This window comes from Agrilus planipennis, unplaced genomic scaffold (genome assembly GCF_000699045.2).
Source record: "Agrilus planipennis isolate EAB-ADULT unplaced genomic scaffold, Apla_2.0 scaffold143, whole genome shotgun sequence".
NCBI lineage: Eukaryota > Metazoa > Arthropoda > Insecta > Coleoptera > Buprestidae > Agrilus > Agrilus planipennis.
The window spans coordinates 307,749-321,018 of record NW_020438887.1 but is presented as its reverse complement, the minus strand read 5'-3'; the positions used below and the strand labels follow the sequence as shown (position 1 = coordinate 321,018).

General features: G+C 31.3%; 4 protein-coding genes across 4 annotated transcripts; 1 reads left to right on the top strand and 3 right to left on the bottom strand.

Annotated features, from left to right (window-relative positions):
- The first annotated feature begins 417 nt into the window (after positions 1 to 417).
- On the top strand, positions 418 to 3,675 carry LOC108737448 (transmembrane 9 superfamily member 4). The gene is made up of 8 exons (XM_018470302.2): positions 418 to 545; positions 609 to 1,001; positions 1,072 to 1,227; positions 1,410 to 1,690; positions 1,749 to 1,952; positions 2,074 to 2,491; positions 2,556 to 2,739; positions 3,066 to 3,675. The coding sequence occupies exons 2-8, from the start codon at positions 613 to 615 to the stop codon at positions 3,303 to 3,305; spliced, it is 1,872 nt and encodes a 623-aa protein (XP_018325804.1). The 5' UTR covers positions 418 to 545; positions 609 to 612; the 3' UTR covers positions 3,306 to 3,675.
- A 97-nt stretch (positions 3,676 to 3,772) lies between these two features.
- On the bottom strand, positions 3,773 to 5,619 carry LOC108737433 (GPI transamidase component PIG-S). The gene is made up of 3 exons (XM_018470272.2): positions 5,160 to 5,619; positions 4,089 to 5,079; positions 3,773 to 4,037 (listed from the first exon to the last, which is right to left on the bottom strand). Exons 1-3 carry the CDS (start codon positions 5,200 to 5,202, stop codon positions 3,938 to 3,940), a joined length of 1,134 nt encoding a protein of 377 aa, XP_018325774.1. The 5' UTR covers positions 5,203 to 5,619; the 3' UTR covers positions 3,773 to 3,937.
- A 100-nt stretch (positions 5,620 to 5,719) lies between these two features.
- On the bottom strand, positions 5,720 to 8,955 carry LOC108737432 (heat shock protein 83). The gene is made up of 2 exons (XM_018470271.2): positions 8,833 to 8,955; positions 5,720 to 8,052 (listed from the first exon to the last, which is right to left on the bottom strand). Exon 2 carries the CDS (start codon positions 8,050 to 8,052, stop codon positions 5,896 to 5,898), a length of 2,157 nt encoding a protein of 718 aa, XP_018325773.1. The 5' UTR covers positions 8,833 to 8,955; the 3' UTR covers positions 5,720 to 5,895.
- A 731-nt stretch (positions 8,956 to 9,686) lies between these two features.
- On the bottom strand, positions 9,687 to 12,532 carry LOC108737431 (heat shock protein 83). The gene is made up of 2 exons (XM_018470270.2): positions 12,405 to 12,532; positions 9,687 to 12,062 (listed from the first exon to the last, which is right to left on the bottom strand). Exon 2 carries the CDS (start codon positions 12,060 to 12,062, stop codon positions 9,900 to 9,902), a length of 2,163 nt encoding a protein of 720 aa, XP_018325772.1. The 5' UTR covers positions 12,405 to 12,532; the 3' UTR covers positions 9,687 to 9,899.
- Between the last annotated feature and the right edge of the window lie 738 nt (positions 12,533 to 13,270).

Below are 13,270 nucleotides of genomic sequence, written 5' to 3'. Positions count from 1 at the left end.
TTCTATTTATCTAATTCTAATGATAAAAGTCTTAAATATTACATAATTGTTTGGTAAATGTCATGCACACGTTACCACCGTTGATTTCTAAATTTTCTTAAATAAGTCTTAAAAGTCTCATGGAAGTACATCATGTACCTATCTTATAGCGCGCGTTAAAACTAAAGTAGTGTAGTTATTCGTTCCGCATGCTTTTTGGTGATTATTCATTTAAAATATTATAGTTTATAGCTATTTAGATATATATGATTTAATTCATGGAATTTTTTGCAAGTTTGAAAAAATAATTTTTTTTGAGGCACCCTGTATATAAATTATTACTTTTCTTGAGCGTTAGTTACGATCAGAGATAGTTACGACCTACGTTTTAGGAAGTGAAACAATCAGACATCTGTACATGTCTGATATGTCATCAACGAATAGTGAATAAATAACTAATACAAAAAGTAATAATAGAGGTTGACAAGTGGACATGTCAGAATTTATTGTGAATATGTGAAAATAGTTAATTTATATATTTCTTTACCTTTAAAATTAAATTTGAGGTGAGAATGAAGACCTTTTTACATTCGTTGAACGCTATAATTTAATTGTATAATAATTTTTAGAACAATGATTAGTTTCTTATATATATTCCTGTTATTATGGATTCAACCTTCCCAACAATTTTATGTGCCAGGAATGGCCCCAGTAGAATTCAAAAAAGGTGATCCTATAGACGTAAAAGCGGTGAAAATGACTAGTATCCATACGCAATTACCATATGAATATTATTCACTTCCATTTTGCATGCCAAAAAATGGGTCAGTGCACTACAAATCAGAAAATTTAGGTGAAGTTTTAAGAGGAGATAGGATAGTAAATACTCCTTATGATGTTAGAATGGCTGTAAATACACCATGTACATTTTTATGCCAATCATTGGCATCACCTATGCACTGGAGTACAGAAGAATCACACACAGTTGCAGACCGAATACAACATGAATATTTTGTGCATCTGTAAGTTTATTGGCCATTGCATTCATTGTGATTTCAAAAATTTGCTATCTTATGGTGACTTATTTTTTAGACTAGTTGATAATTTACCTGCTGCCACTAGAATTTTTAATCCTGAAACCAATGAAGTTCAGTTGGAGCATGGTTACAGACTTGGAAATGTAGTTAGTGATCAGGCCTACATTAATAACCATTTAAAATTGATTCTTTTTTATCATAATCCTAGTCCGTAAGTATTATGTTCATAATCCATAATTGTTATCTTATTGAACCATACAATTTTTATTTTAATGTTTGAAATATTTATATTCTCTTCTCATAAAAGTTATAATTTTTAATGTGTATGTACATATAAAAATTAAGATGCTCCTAATATACCTGCAATAACAATAATTGATGTTGGTTTTGCAGAAATGTCTATCGAGTAGTGGGTTTTTATGTAGAGGCAAAATCAGTGAGCTTAAATGATTTAAAAATGAACAATGATAAAACATGTTCATTTCCAAATAAGCCTAGATTTCAAACCGTAGATCCAAAATCAGGTACAACATTGCTGTTTACTTATGAAGTTCAATGGGAAAATTCCCAAATCAGTTGGGCTTCTAGATGGGATACTTATTTGGCAATGAGTGATGGACAAATTCACTGGTTTTCAATTATAAATTCATTAGTAGTTATTTTTTTCCTGTCAGGTAACAATAACGCAAATTTTAACAAGAAAGTGGCATTGTAAGCATTTTTATGATTTAGGAATTTTAACGATGATTATTATAAGGACTCTGAGGAGAGACATTGCCAAGTATAATGCAGATGACTCAATCGACGATGCTATCGAAGAAACTGGCTGGAAGCTAGTACATGGAGATGTTTTTAGACCACCCAGGAATACGAGACTTTTTGCTGCTGTTATTGGGTCGGGGATTCAGATTTCATTTATGACGTTTATCATTATTTGTAAGTAAATTAAAACAGTATCATATTTTTATTTCACTAAAATGAGATTCATGTTTAATGTTTAATCTTTTGAATTATTTGTTCTGTTATGATTCTATTGTGATATCCTTTTGTCCGTTAGTTTTAGCTATGTTAGGAATGTTATCTCCCGCATCTCGTGGAGCCCTTACAACAGCCACCCTATTTCTCTACTGTTTTATGGGTTTAATAGCGGGTTATTTTTCGGCTCGACTTTACAAGACAATGAAAGGTCGCGAATGGAAGAGGGCAGCCTTCTTGACGGCAACTTTGTACCCTTCTATAATATTCGGAACCTGTTTCTTTTTAAACTTTTTCATTTTGGGAAAGGCCAGTAGTGGTGCGGTACCTTTTTCGACGATGGTTTCATTAATTATGATGTGGTTTTGTATTTCACTGCCCCTTGTCTATTTGGGTTACTATTTTGGCTACAGGAAACAACCATATCAACATCCTGTAAGAACGAATCAAATTCCTAGACAGGTTCCTGATCAACATTGGTACATGAATCCGGTTCTTTGGTAAGTACACTCATTAAATGTAATAATGAAGTTGTCTTATTAAGGTAAATGAATAATATTTTAGTATGCTAATGGCTGGATTGTTACCATTCGGAGCTGTTTTTATAGAATTGTTTTTTATCTTCACCGCAATATGGGAAAATCAGTTCTATTACTTATTTGGGTTTCTCTTCTTAGTCTTTATTATCCTGGTGATTTCTTGTTCCCAAATAGCGATCGTTATGGTCTACTTTCAGCTTTGTGGAGAGGTAAGTTATGAAGTAACACTACTTTCATACTACGGTCTTTATTCAGTAATTATATTAACATATAAAATTAACGTTATTTTCATTCTTATCAGTTTGTAGAACTTAAACGTCTTTATACTTTTATTAACAGATAAATTTAGTAAATTTTCCAATTTTATTACCTAATAAATCCTCTTTCCAAAATTTAAATGTAGATATATACATAATAAAAATTACAGTTTACTTTCATAAATGTTCACTAAGTCTAGAAATTTAAAGGGAGCGGGGGGTATGATGTGATGCATTACTTAATATTGTCTAACATCTTATATAATTTTATTTTTCAGAATTATCACTGGTGGTGGCGCAGTTTTATAACGTCTGGAGGTTCAGCCTTTTACATTTTAATTTATTCATTATTTTATTTTATGAACAAACTAGAAATTACCGAATTTATTCCGACATTACTATACATTAGTTACACGTTACTTATAGTCATAACATTTTGGCTGCTGACAGGAACGATAGGTTTCTTTGCAGCCTACACTTTTCTTCGAAAAATTTATTCTGCTGTGAAAATCGATTAATTTCTCGGTTGTGACTTAAAACTAGTGCATTTGAACGCTTCAGTGTGTGACATGTTTGTTTATAATAAATCAATATCGTAAATTGATAAATTATAATTATTAATATTGCGAAAGTTGCAGTGAAGATAACGACTTTGTTTCTTGATTTTCTGTGCATGAGACGAATGAACGGCTACAAGTTAATCTTTTTTTAAATATGTATATCTAATATAACAGGGTGACTTGGTGTAAATTTACAAGCAAATACAGGTCACTCTATATCATGTAAATTTTGTTGCTATAAGCAAAGGTCTTAACAAATAAATAACCTTTGTTTAGAAGGTTATTCAAAATTATATTAATTTACTTTTATGTAAATAAATATTAATTGACCCACGGCTAATATTTGATAAATATATTTTGTATGTGTATATTAGGAATTCAATAAATTATTTTAATTTTATTTTGACGTTTTTTATTGAATTTGCGCACAATATTTTAAATATATCAATTAAATAAATTCGTTAAATGCGAACTTTTTTAAAAATGAAAAGAACATTTTATACAAACTGTTGAAAATAACTGGACATCCTATGAACTTTGTACTGTTGAAATTACTGTAAAATATTTATCTAAACAAAGTTGAAATTTATTTAAAAATGGATGTGTTCTTTGTACCATTTTCTTAGATGTGTAAGAGACATAAACACTGGAATCATTATAGGTAGAAATAATGGAATATAAATAGCATACCTAAAATAAATTACATTCGTAATAATAGGAAAATAACATAAAATCACTTACTTTTGATCATCAGGGAAGTATAGAAGAGCCAAGAGGGACGGATCTGCAAATGCAGATTCCGAATTCTTAAAAGCAACTTTTGCATGTTTTAAACCTTCACTGATGTTGTCTTCTTCCAAATACTTTTCAGCTTTAGTCATATTTCCCAGAGCAATTATCACTTTCTCAGCAACATCATCTCTTATAACTATACTATTTATTTCATATAATAATTGAGCTAAAGACTTGAGAGTATGTTTTGTAGCATCTAACATTTCTTTGGCCTTGTTGAACTTAAATTTGTTCATTGCACTTTCAGAAAACCCATCAAGATGATACAAATGCATTAACTGATTTACAAATGTTCTAATAATTGATTCATAATCAGGTTCATATACATGTTTCTGGCATGATTTTGAATCTGGATTTAAAAAGTAAACACCACCCCACCTTGGACTCACAAAAGCATTAGTTTCCAGCCTATTCTTTGAGTTATCATATAAATACATAGGAGCACTGCAGGGGGCAATGTACAACATCAAATTAATACACGTTCTGTTTGAAATAAATGACCAAGATTCTTTTTCTAAAGGAGTTACTATATGATATAATTGACTTTCATTAACTACATATTCGTCACCTTTTTTTTGTGGCTTTATGCCTAAATCTGTCAAGTATGTCCATTGGGATTTTACCACAAAATCGGCCACAGGTGAGAGTTTATTAAGAAATGGTCTCAAATTCAATTCTAGTAATTCACCATCAATTTTAACATTCAAATCTTGAGGCAATGGGTTCACTATTGTTATTAAAATGTCATACTCTAAACTTAATAAAATACCAAATGGTTTATCAGATGTTTTAGGTAAAATAATACTATTCATTTCTTTGAGTGGAAGATCAGCCCTATATACGCGAGTTGTCATCCACCAAACTGGTATACCCACTATTAGTAATATAAAAATATAGTAGTGCAAGTTAATAATCCTATAAATTGCATCTGGGTCAGTATCTAAAACATTTTTATGATTAGTTATGTTAGGCTATAATTGAACGTAAAACATGATAACGAATTTAATTCAAATAACTAACCCAGTTTTGATGTTTTTGCTTTCCTCGATGAATCTTGCACCATTCTTATTTAATACAAAATTAGCTTTATAACGAATTAATACACTTTGTATTGCTTTATTTATTTACCTACCATTCTTCTTTTTCTCATGTTCTCACACAATCTATGGTTCTATTTTCTCACCATAGATTATTCTAACTCATTCGTAGATCAAATCGGACTTGAATCTATCAATTGCTTAGCTATTCAAATTGTAATTCAAAAATAAAGCCCCAAAGGAATGCCACAATGAACTATAACAAAAAAACATTTTGTTTTAATTTACAAATAGCCTTGAATTGCCTTTAAACATGTTTCGGTTGTTGAAAACTTTCGCATCCTTGCAATGCTTTTAATCAGAAACATTTTTCAAAAAAATAAGTGTTAACGTTTATATTTGCAACTACATACATACTTTTCGCAGATGTAATATATACTGAACTAGCTCAAAATCATGAAATTCTTCAAACATGCATATAAATAAACTATTAAATGTTCTTTTCTTTACAAATTCTTTTGCTATAACTCAATAACAAAAAAATTATTATACAATGTTTATTATAAAAAAAATGAAAGGAAAACAATTCACATTCCAAAAAGTGTTAGAAAATTGGGAATGTCAAGGATTTAATAGTAAAAAAATTGTACCGCAATACTGTAGACAACACATTAAAAAAAGGTGGATTATTAATGTAATGACTAACAAGATAATTTAGTTTAATCAACTTCCTCCATCCTTGAGGCATCTTCAGACTCCCCTTCAGTTGGGACTGGAACATCGGCACCCTCTGCAGTTTCTTCAGTTGACATTGGCTCTTCTTCATCAATACCCAAACCAAGCTTAATCATTCGATAAATGCGTGATGCGTGAACTTGAGGCTCATCTAAAGTAAATCCAGAACTTAGTAGAGCAGTTTCAAATAACAAAATGACTAAGTCTTTAACTGCTTTGTCATTCTTGTCAGCTTCAGCTTTCTGGCGGAGATTTTCAATGATGGGATGGTCTGGGTTAATTTCCAAATGTTTCTTTGCGGCCATGTAGCCCATGGTTGAAGTATCGCGTAAAGCTTGTGCTTTCATTATACGTTCCATGTTTGCAGTCCATCCATATTGAGATGTAACAATACAACATGGTGAATCAACTAATCGGTTAGAAACAACTACTTTTTCTACTTTGTTATCCAAGATAGACTTCATTACTTTGCAAAGTCCTTCAAATTTGGCTTTGGCTTCTTCTCGTTTCTTTTTCTCTTCCTCATCTTCAGGAAGTTCTAATCCTTCTTTGGTTACAGATACTAACTGCTTTCCATCATATTCTTTCAGTTGTTGAACAACATACTCATCAATTGGTTCAGTCATATAAACAACTTCAAATCCACGCTTTTTAACCCTCTCTACAAAGGCAGAATTTGCAACTTGATCTTTACTTTCTCCAGTAATGTAATAGATCTGTTTTTGATTTGGTTTCATTCTGCTCACATATTCTTTAAGTGAGCAAGCTTCATCTCCACTTGCAGATGTATGATATCGTAACAGATCTGCCAATTTTGCTCTGTTTTGTGTATCTTCGTGGATTCCTAGTTTCAAATTTTTGGAGAATTGTTCATAGTATTTTTTGTAATTATCTTTATCTTCTGCTAATTCCTCAAATAATTCAAGACATTTCTTTACCAAATTCTTACGAATTACTTTCAAGATTTTGTTTTGTTGGAGCATTTCACGAGAGATGTTAAGTGGAAGATCTTCACTGTCTACCACTCCTCGGACGAAATTTAAATATTCGGGAATAAGTTCTTCGCAGTTATCCATAATAAATACTCGCCGGACGTACAATTTGATGTTGTTTTTGCGTTTCCTGTTTTCGAAAAGATCGAAAGGTGCTCGTCTCGGTACAAAAAGAAGGGCTCTAAATTCTAATTGACCTTCAACACTGAAGTGCTTGACTGCTAAATGGTCTTCCCAATCATTGGTGAGAGATTTGTAGAATTCTCCATATTCTTCTTGACTAATATCATCTGGATTTCTGGTCCAAATTGGTTTAGTTTTGTTCAGTTCTTCATCTTCAGTATATTTTTCTTTAATTGTCTTCTTTTTTTTCTTTTTTTCTTTATCTGTATCTTCTTCTTCATCTTCGCCGACGTCTTCTACTTTTGGTTTGTCTTCTTCCTTCTTTTCTTCTTCTTCTTTCTTCTCTTCTTCCATTTCATCATCAGATAATTCTTTCTCACGTTCCTTCTCTACTTGTAATTTAATTGGATAACCAATGAATTGAGAATGTTTCTTAACAATTTCTTTGATTTTGTGTTCCTCCAGGAATTCAGTTTGATCTTCCTTAATATGTAATACTAATTTTGTACCCCGCCCTAGTGGCTCTCCATGATCTGGTCTAATTGTGAAGCTTCCACCAGCAGAAGACTCCCAGATGTATTGTTCATCATCATTGTGTTTAGATACCACAGTTACTTTATCAGCAACCAAATAGGCCGAATAAAAACCCACGCCAAATTGACCAATCATGGAAATGTCAGCACCAGCTTGAAGAGCTTCCATGAAGGCTTTGGTACCTGATTTCGCGATAGTACCCAAATTGTTGACAAGATCAGCTTTTGTCATTCCAATTCCAGTATCGATGATTGTTAATGTCCCTTCACTTTTGTTTGGGATGATTTTGATATAAAGTTCTTTCCCAGAATTAAGTTTGGAAGGATCAGTAAGGGATTCATATCTTATCTTGTCCAATGCATCTGATGAATTGGAGATTAATTCCCGAAGAAAAATTTCTTTGTTGGAGTAGAATGTGTTGATGATTAAGCTCATCAACTGAGCTATTTCAGCTTGGAAGGCGAAAGTTTCAACATCTTGTTCTTCAGGCATCTGAAAAGTAATTTAAACAGCATTAAAACCAAGCTAAATGAAATCTAAATGTGTAAGAAAAAAAAATGTTGTCAGGTAGGTACCTACGATGTGTGTTTCTTATTTATAAAATACATAATAATTATGTTTTATAAATCCTTTTAATTTGTCCAGTCTACAGGCACTTGCTTGCTTATTATTAATGAAATATTTATAAAGATAATCAATATAACCCGCCATTTTTTTTCTTGTGTATTGATATTTATTAAGGGAGGTACCTGCGTTATATCCCATTTAATTTAGAATACATTATACCGCAAGTATTTCTACATATAGAGATTATAATTACTAAAACAAGTCATTGCAAAGGTGTGTCGTAATTTTCAGTAATAGTGATGGTAACTTCTCAATTTAAAATTAAACTGTTAAAAAGGCCTTTTAGTTTAAATTTATTAATCATAGTTTACTAAATGTTTCACGAACATATAATTACAAATCAACATCTAAATAAAAATGATTTGACTCATTCGTCCACGAGGCAGAATAATGGATGCTATTACTAAAAGAATGCCGGCATATAACAAAGAAAAATTTTAATTTATATCAATTTGAAACCCTGCAATAGTAGATTATAAATATAAATTACGTGTATGCCTATAAAAGTGATGATTAAATTGGCTTCCTTCATTATTTATTATTAAAAAGGAAATCCTAAATTTTACAAAAATATATGTACAAATATTTTTAAATGTCTAAAAGATTACTTAAGAAAAAAAAAATGAAATGACTAAGTACACATACCTTTGTTAAAAAATTGACTAACTTCCAGAAAATTCAATAAAAAATTCAAGAATCCACAGCACTTCAATACAAGATACTACTCGTACCACGCTCTGTAATACAATGAAACTCTGCAACCTTCTAAACAGTTTTTATATCTACCGTTCTTCTAGAAGATTCGAGATTATTCGGGAATTTCTGAGGAACCCCAGGCTATCGATTTTTAAATAACGGTTGAGGCTAAATAAAGACAACTACTTGCATGTTTCCGGTAAATTTTGCGGTAAATAGGAGAAATTCAAATATCAACTAGATCAGAAAATTTTAGAAAATAGAACATATGCACTGTTCAACTTCAGTTTTGCTGCTTTTCTACGTAGTAGTTCAATGCATTGTAATAAAAATTAAGAAAATTACTCGTTTTATTCGTACCAGTTTCAAAAGTTTTTTCTTGTTATATTCATAAAAATTTAAAATGTAGAAGGATAAGTACCTATTTAATCATAAGGCATGTATCTACATAAATACTTATTCTATTTAACTATTTCGGTATGATATACTTAAACTGTTTGTAATTTTACTTCAAAACACACAGAAACGAGAAATTCGTTTCCTTTTTAGCCTTTTTGTTAACAATTTTTTAAAACTTGTTTATAAAAGTATTTATGATTTACAAATACCATATTGTCAATTACTCCATTAGTTTTTGAAAATAACTTTCAAAAGCTAAAGCGCCAATTAGTTACAGAAATTAAAATACCCGTGTACTTATTCTTAACTAAAAATAACTGTATTTACTCCAACTTTTTTTATTCCATGTGCGATATTTCGTTCAATTTAATTCTTTTAAGCTAACACAAAATAAAACTACTGTGTGCAATACATATTTTTATTGTACTGAAGGCATTATTCACTTTTTGTTATAACACGGACATTTTTCATTTAAGCAACACAGCCCTGTGATATAGGTACAACTACATAAATACTGAAGAATTAACTAGCCAATACAATAACTTAGATCAGTCGGTATAAACATTGAATAAAAATATAAAACAATAAATTAACATTTGTACAGAAAAGTAATAGATTTAATCGACTTCTTCCATCCTCGACGCGTCTTCAGAGTCTCCTACGGGGGCAGGTACATCTCCGGCTGCTGACGCCTCTTCTGTGATCATTGGCTCCTCTTCGTCAATACCAAGACCCAGTTTAATCATTCGATAAATGCGAGATGCGTGAACTTGGGGTTCGTCTAAAGTAAATCCAGAACTAAGTAAAGCAGTTTCAAACAATAAAATAACTAAGTCTTTAACTGCTTTGTCGTTCTTGTCAGCTTCCGCTTTCTGGCGGAGATTTTCAATGATGGGATGATCTGGGTTAATCTCTAAGTGTTTCTTTGCAGCCATATATCCCATGGTCGAAGTATCACGTAAGGCCTGTGCTTTCATTATACGTTCCATGTTTGCAGTCCATCCATATTGTGATGTAACAATACAACATGGTGATTCGACTAAACGGTTAGAAACGACTACTTTTTCTACTTTGTTATCCAAGATCGACTTCATAACTTTACAAAGCCCTTCGAATTTGGCTTTGGCTTCTTCTCTCTTCTTTTTCTCTTCCTCATCTTCGGGAAGTTCTAGTCCTTCTTTGGTTACAGATACCAATTGTTTCCCATCATATTCCTTTAATTGTTGAACAACATACTCATCAATAGGTTCAGTCATATAAACAACTTCAAATCCACGCTTTTTAACCCTCTCTACAAATGCAGAATTTGCAACCTGTTCTTTGTTCTCTCCTGTAATGTAGTAAATTTGTTTTTGGTTTTGTTTTATACGGCTGACATACTCTTTAAGAGAACAAGCTTCATCTCCACTAGCAGATGTGTGATATCTAAGGAGGTCAGCCAATTTCGATCTATTTTGAGAATCTTCGTGAATTCCTAATTTTAAATTTTTTGAGAACTGTTCATAGAATTTCTTGTAATTTTCTTTGTCTTCAGCTAATTCCTCAAATAATTCAAGACATTTCTTTACCAAATTCTTACGGATTACTTTCAAGATCTTATTTTGTTGGAGCATTTCACGAGAGATGTTAAGTGGAAGATCTTCACTGTCTACCACTCCTCGAATGAAATTTAAATATTCGGGAATAAGTTCTTCGCAGTTGTCCATGATAAATACTCGTCGGACGTACAATTTGATGTTGTTTTTGCGTTTCCTGTTTTCGAAAAGATCGAAAGGTGCTCGTCTTGGTACAAAAAGAAGAGCTCTAAATTCTAATTGACCTTCAACACTGAAGTGTTTAACTGCTAAATGGTCTTCCCAATCATTGGTGAGAGATTTGTAGAATTCTCCATATTCTTCTTGACTGATATCATCTGGATTTCTGGTCCAAATTGGTTTAGTTTTGTTCAGTTCTTCATCTTCAGTATATTTCTCTTTAATTGTCTTCTTTTTTTTCTTTTTTTCTTTATCTGTATCTTCTTCTTCATCTTCGCCGACGTCTTCTACTTTTGGTTTGTCTTCTTCTTCCTTCTTATCTTCTTCTCCTTCTTTCTTCTCTTCTTCCATTTCATCATCAGATAGTTCTTTCTCACGTTCCTTCTCTACTTGTAATTTAATTGGATAACCAATGAATTGGGAATGTTTCTTAACAATGTCTTTGATTTTGTGTTCCTCCAGGAATTCAGTTTGATCTTCCTTAATGTGTAATATTATTTTTGTACCACGGCCTAGTGGTTCTCCGTGATCTGGCCTGATTGTGAAGCTTCCACCAGCAGAGGACTCCCAGATGTACTGTTCATCATCATTGTGCTTGGATACCACAGTTACTTTATCAGCAACCAAATATGCAGAATAAAAACCCACGCCAAACTGACCAATCATGGAAATGTCAGCTCCAGCTTGAAGGGCTTCCATGAAGGCTTTGGTACCTGATTTCGCTATAGTACCCAAATTGTTGACCAGATCAGCCTTTGTCATTCCAATTCCAGTATCAATGATTGTTAATGTTCCCTCACTTTTGTTTGGGATGATTTTGATATAAAGTTCTTTTCCAGAATTAAGTTTTGAAGGATCAGTAAGAGATTCATATCTAATCTTGTCCAAAGCATCTGACGAATTGGAGATTAATTCCCGGAGAAAAATTTCCTTGTTGGAATAGAATGTGTTGATGATTAAGCTCATCAACTGAGCAATCTCTGCCTGGAAGGCGAAAGTTTCCACTTCTGCTTGTTCTTCAGGCATCTGTGAAATTAATTTTCTGTTAATTAATTATTCTAAAAATAACGTTTCTTTCTTAGGACGATCTTTTTATGATGATAGTATTTACTATTTTTATTGGCCATTGATCTACTTTAAAAAATAAAACAGGTAGTTGGCTTTTCAAAAAACAAATGCATCGATTTAACAAGAAGAAAGTCTGTAAATGAACTTTAATTAATCAATATCCATTTTCACAATTTCGTTTGAATTAAGTAAATCAAAAAATTAAAAATACGAAATGTTTTTCTATGGACAGCGTTACAGTACCACGTTCATTTTAAAGAAAAGAAGAAAAATACACAATGTGTCTATTGAAATTCTTACCTTTATTTCCTCCTTTCCTCTATTTATGCAAATAATTTAAACACCACTGCGTAAAATTTGTAAAAATCGCTTCGAATGAGCACTTTGTATTTGCGCAAATCGCTGTCACTTCAATACTGTTTTGCAGTTGCCAAGCAGCTGTTTATATAGTTTCGCTACTTATTTCTAGAAAATTCACTGGTTCGTTTTAAATATAACGATTTCATTGGCTGACAGTGCAATCAATAAGAAAATTTCTAGAGTTTTCTAGTTCTAGAAGGCATGTTGTTTATTGCTTTCTTTTTGTTTACGTTTTTTTCATAATATTTATAAAGAAGGTGTGTACATTTTCAGTGTGCTTTATTAATTAGCAGACAAAGAAAATATAAAATAGGATCATATACATATTTTTATGAATCGATGAATGAAAAAATCTTCAAATTTTTTTATTTGTTGTATATTAAATATTTTACCCAATGCATTTTGTGCTTCTTTCATAACCAAGGGTGTGATTTTTTCAAATATTAATTTACTTAATTACCTGTAACTTGTATTAAAATTATGATGTATTTTACACTACTGCTTATGAACTTGCAAGTTTAAATTAAATAAATAAATAAAATCATTAGTTTAGTACTATTTCTTAATTAGAATGCATTAAACTTTTCTTTAATTAAATTGTATACAGACAAAAAGATGATTTTGTACAAATTTGAGAAACGTCTTTATTAAAGCTATAAATATAAAAATTAATTTTGCTTTTTTTTATTTGGTCTGACAATATTTTAGCTGCTCATAGTGTTTCGTATAAGTATTTATTAGCATTTAAAATTATTATTAAGTTAATTGCTATATATGTATTTTCATTAGTTTTCTACAAATCGTAA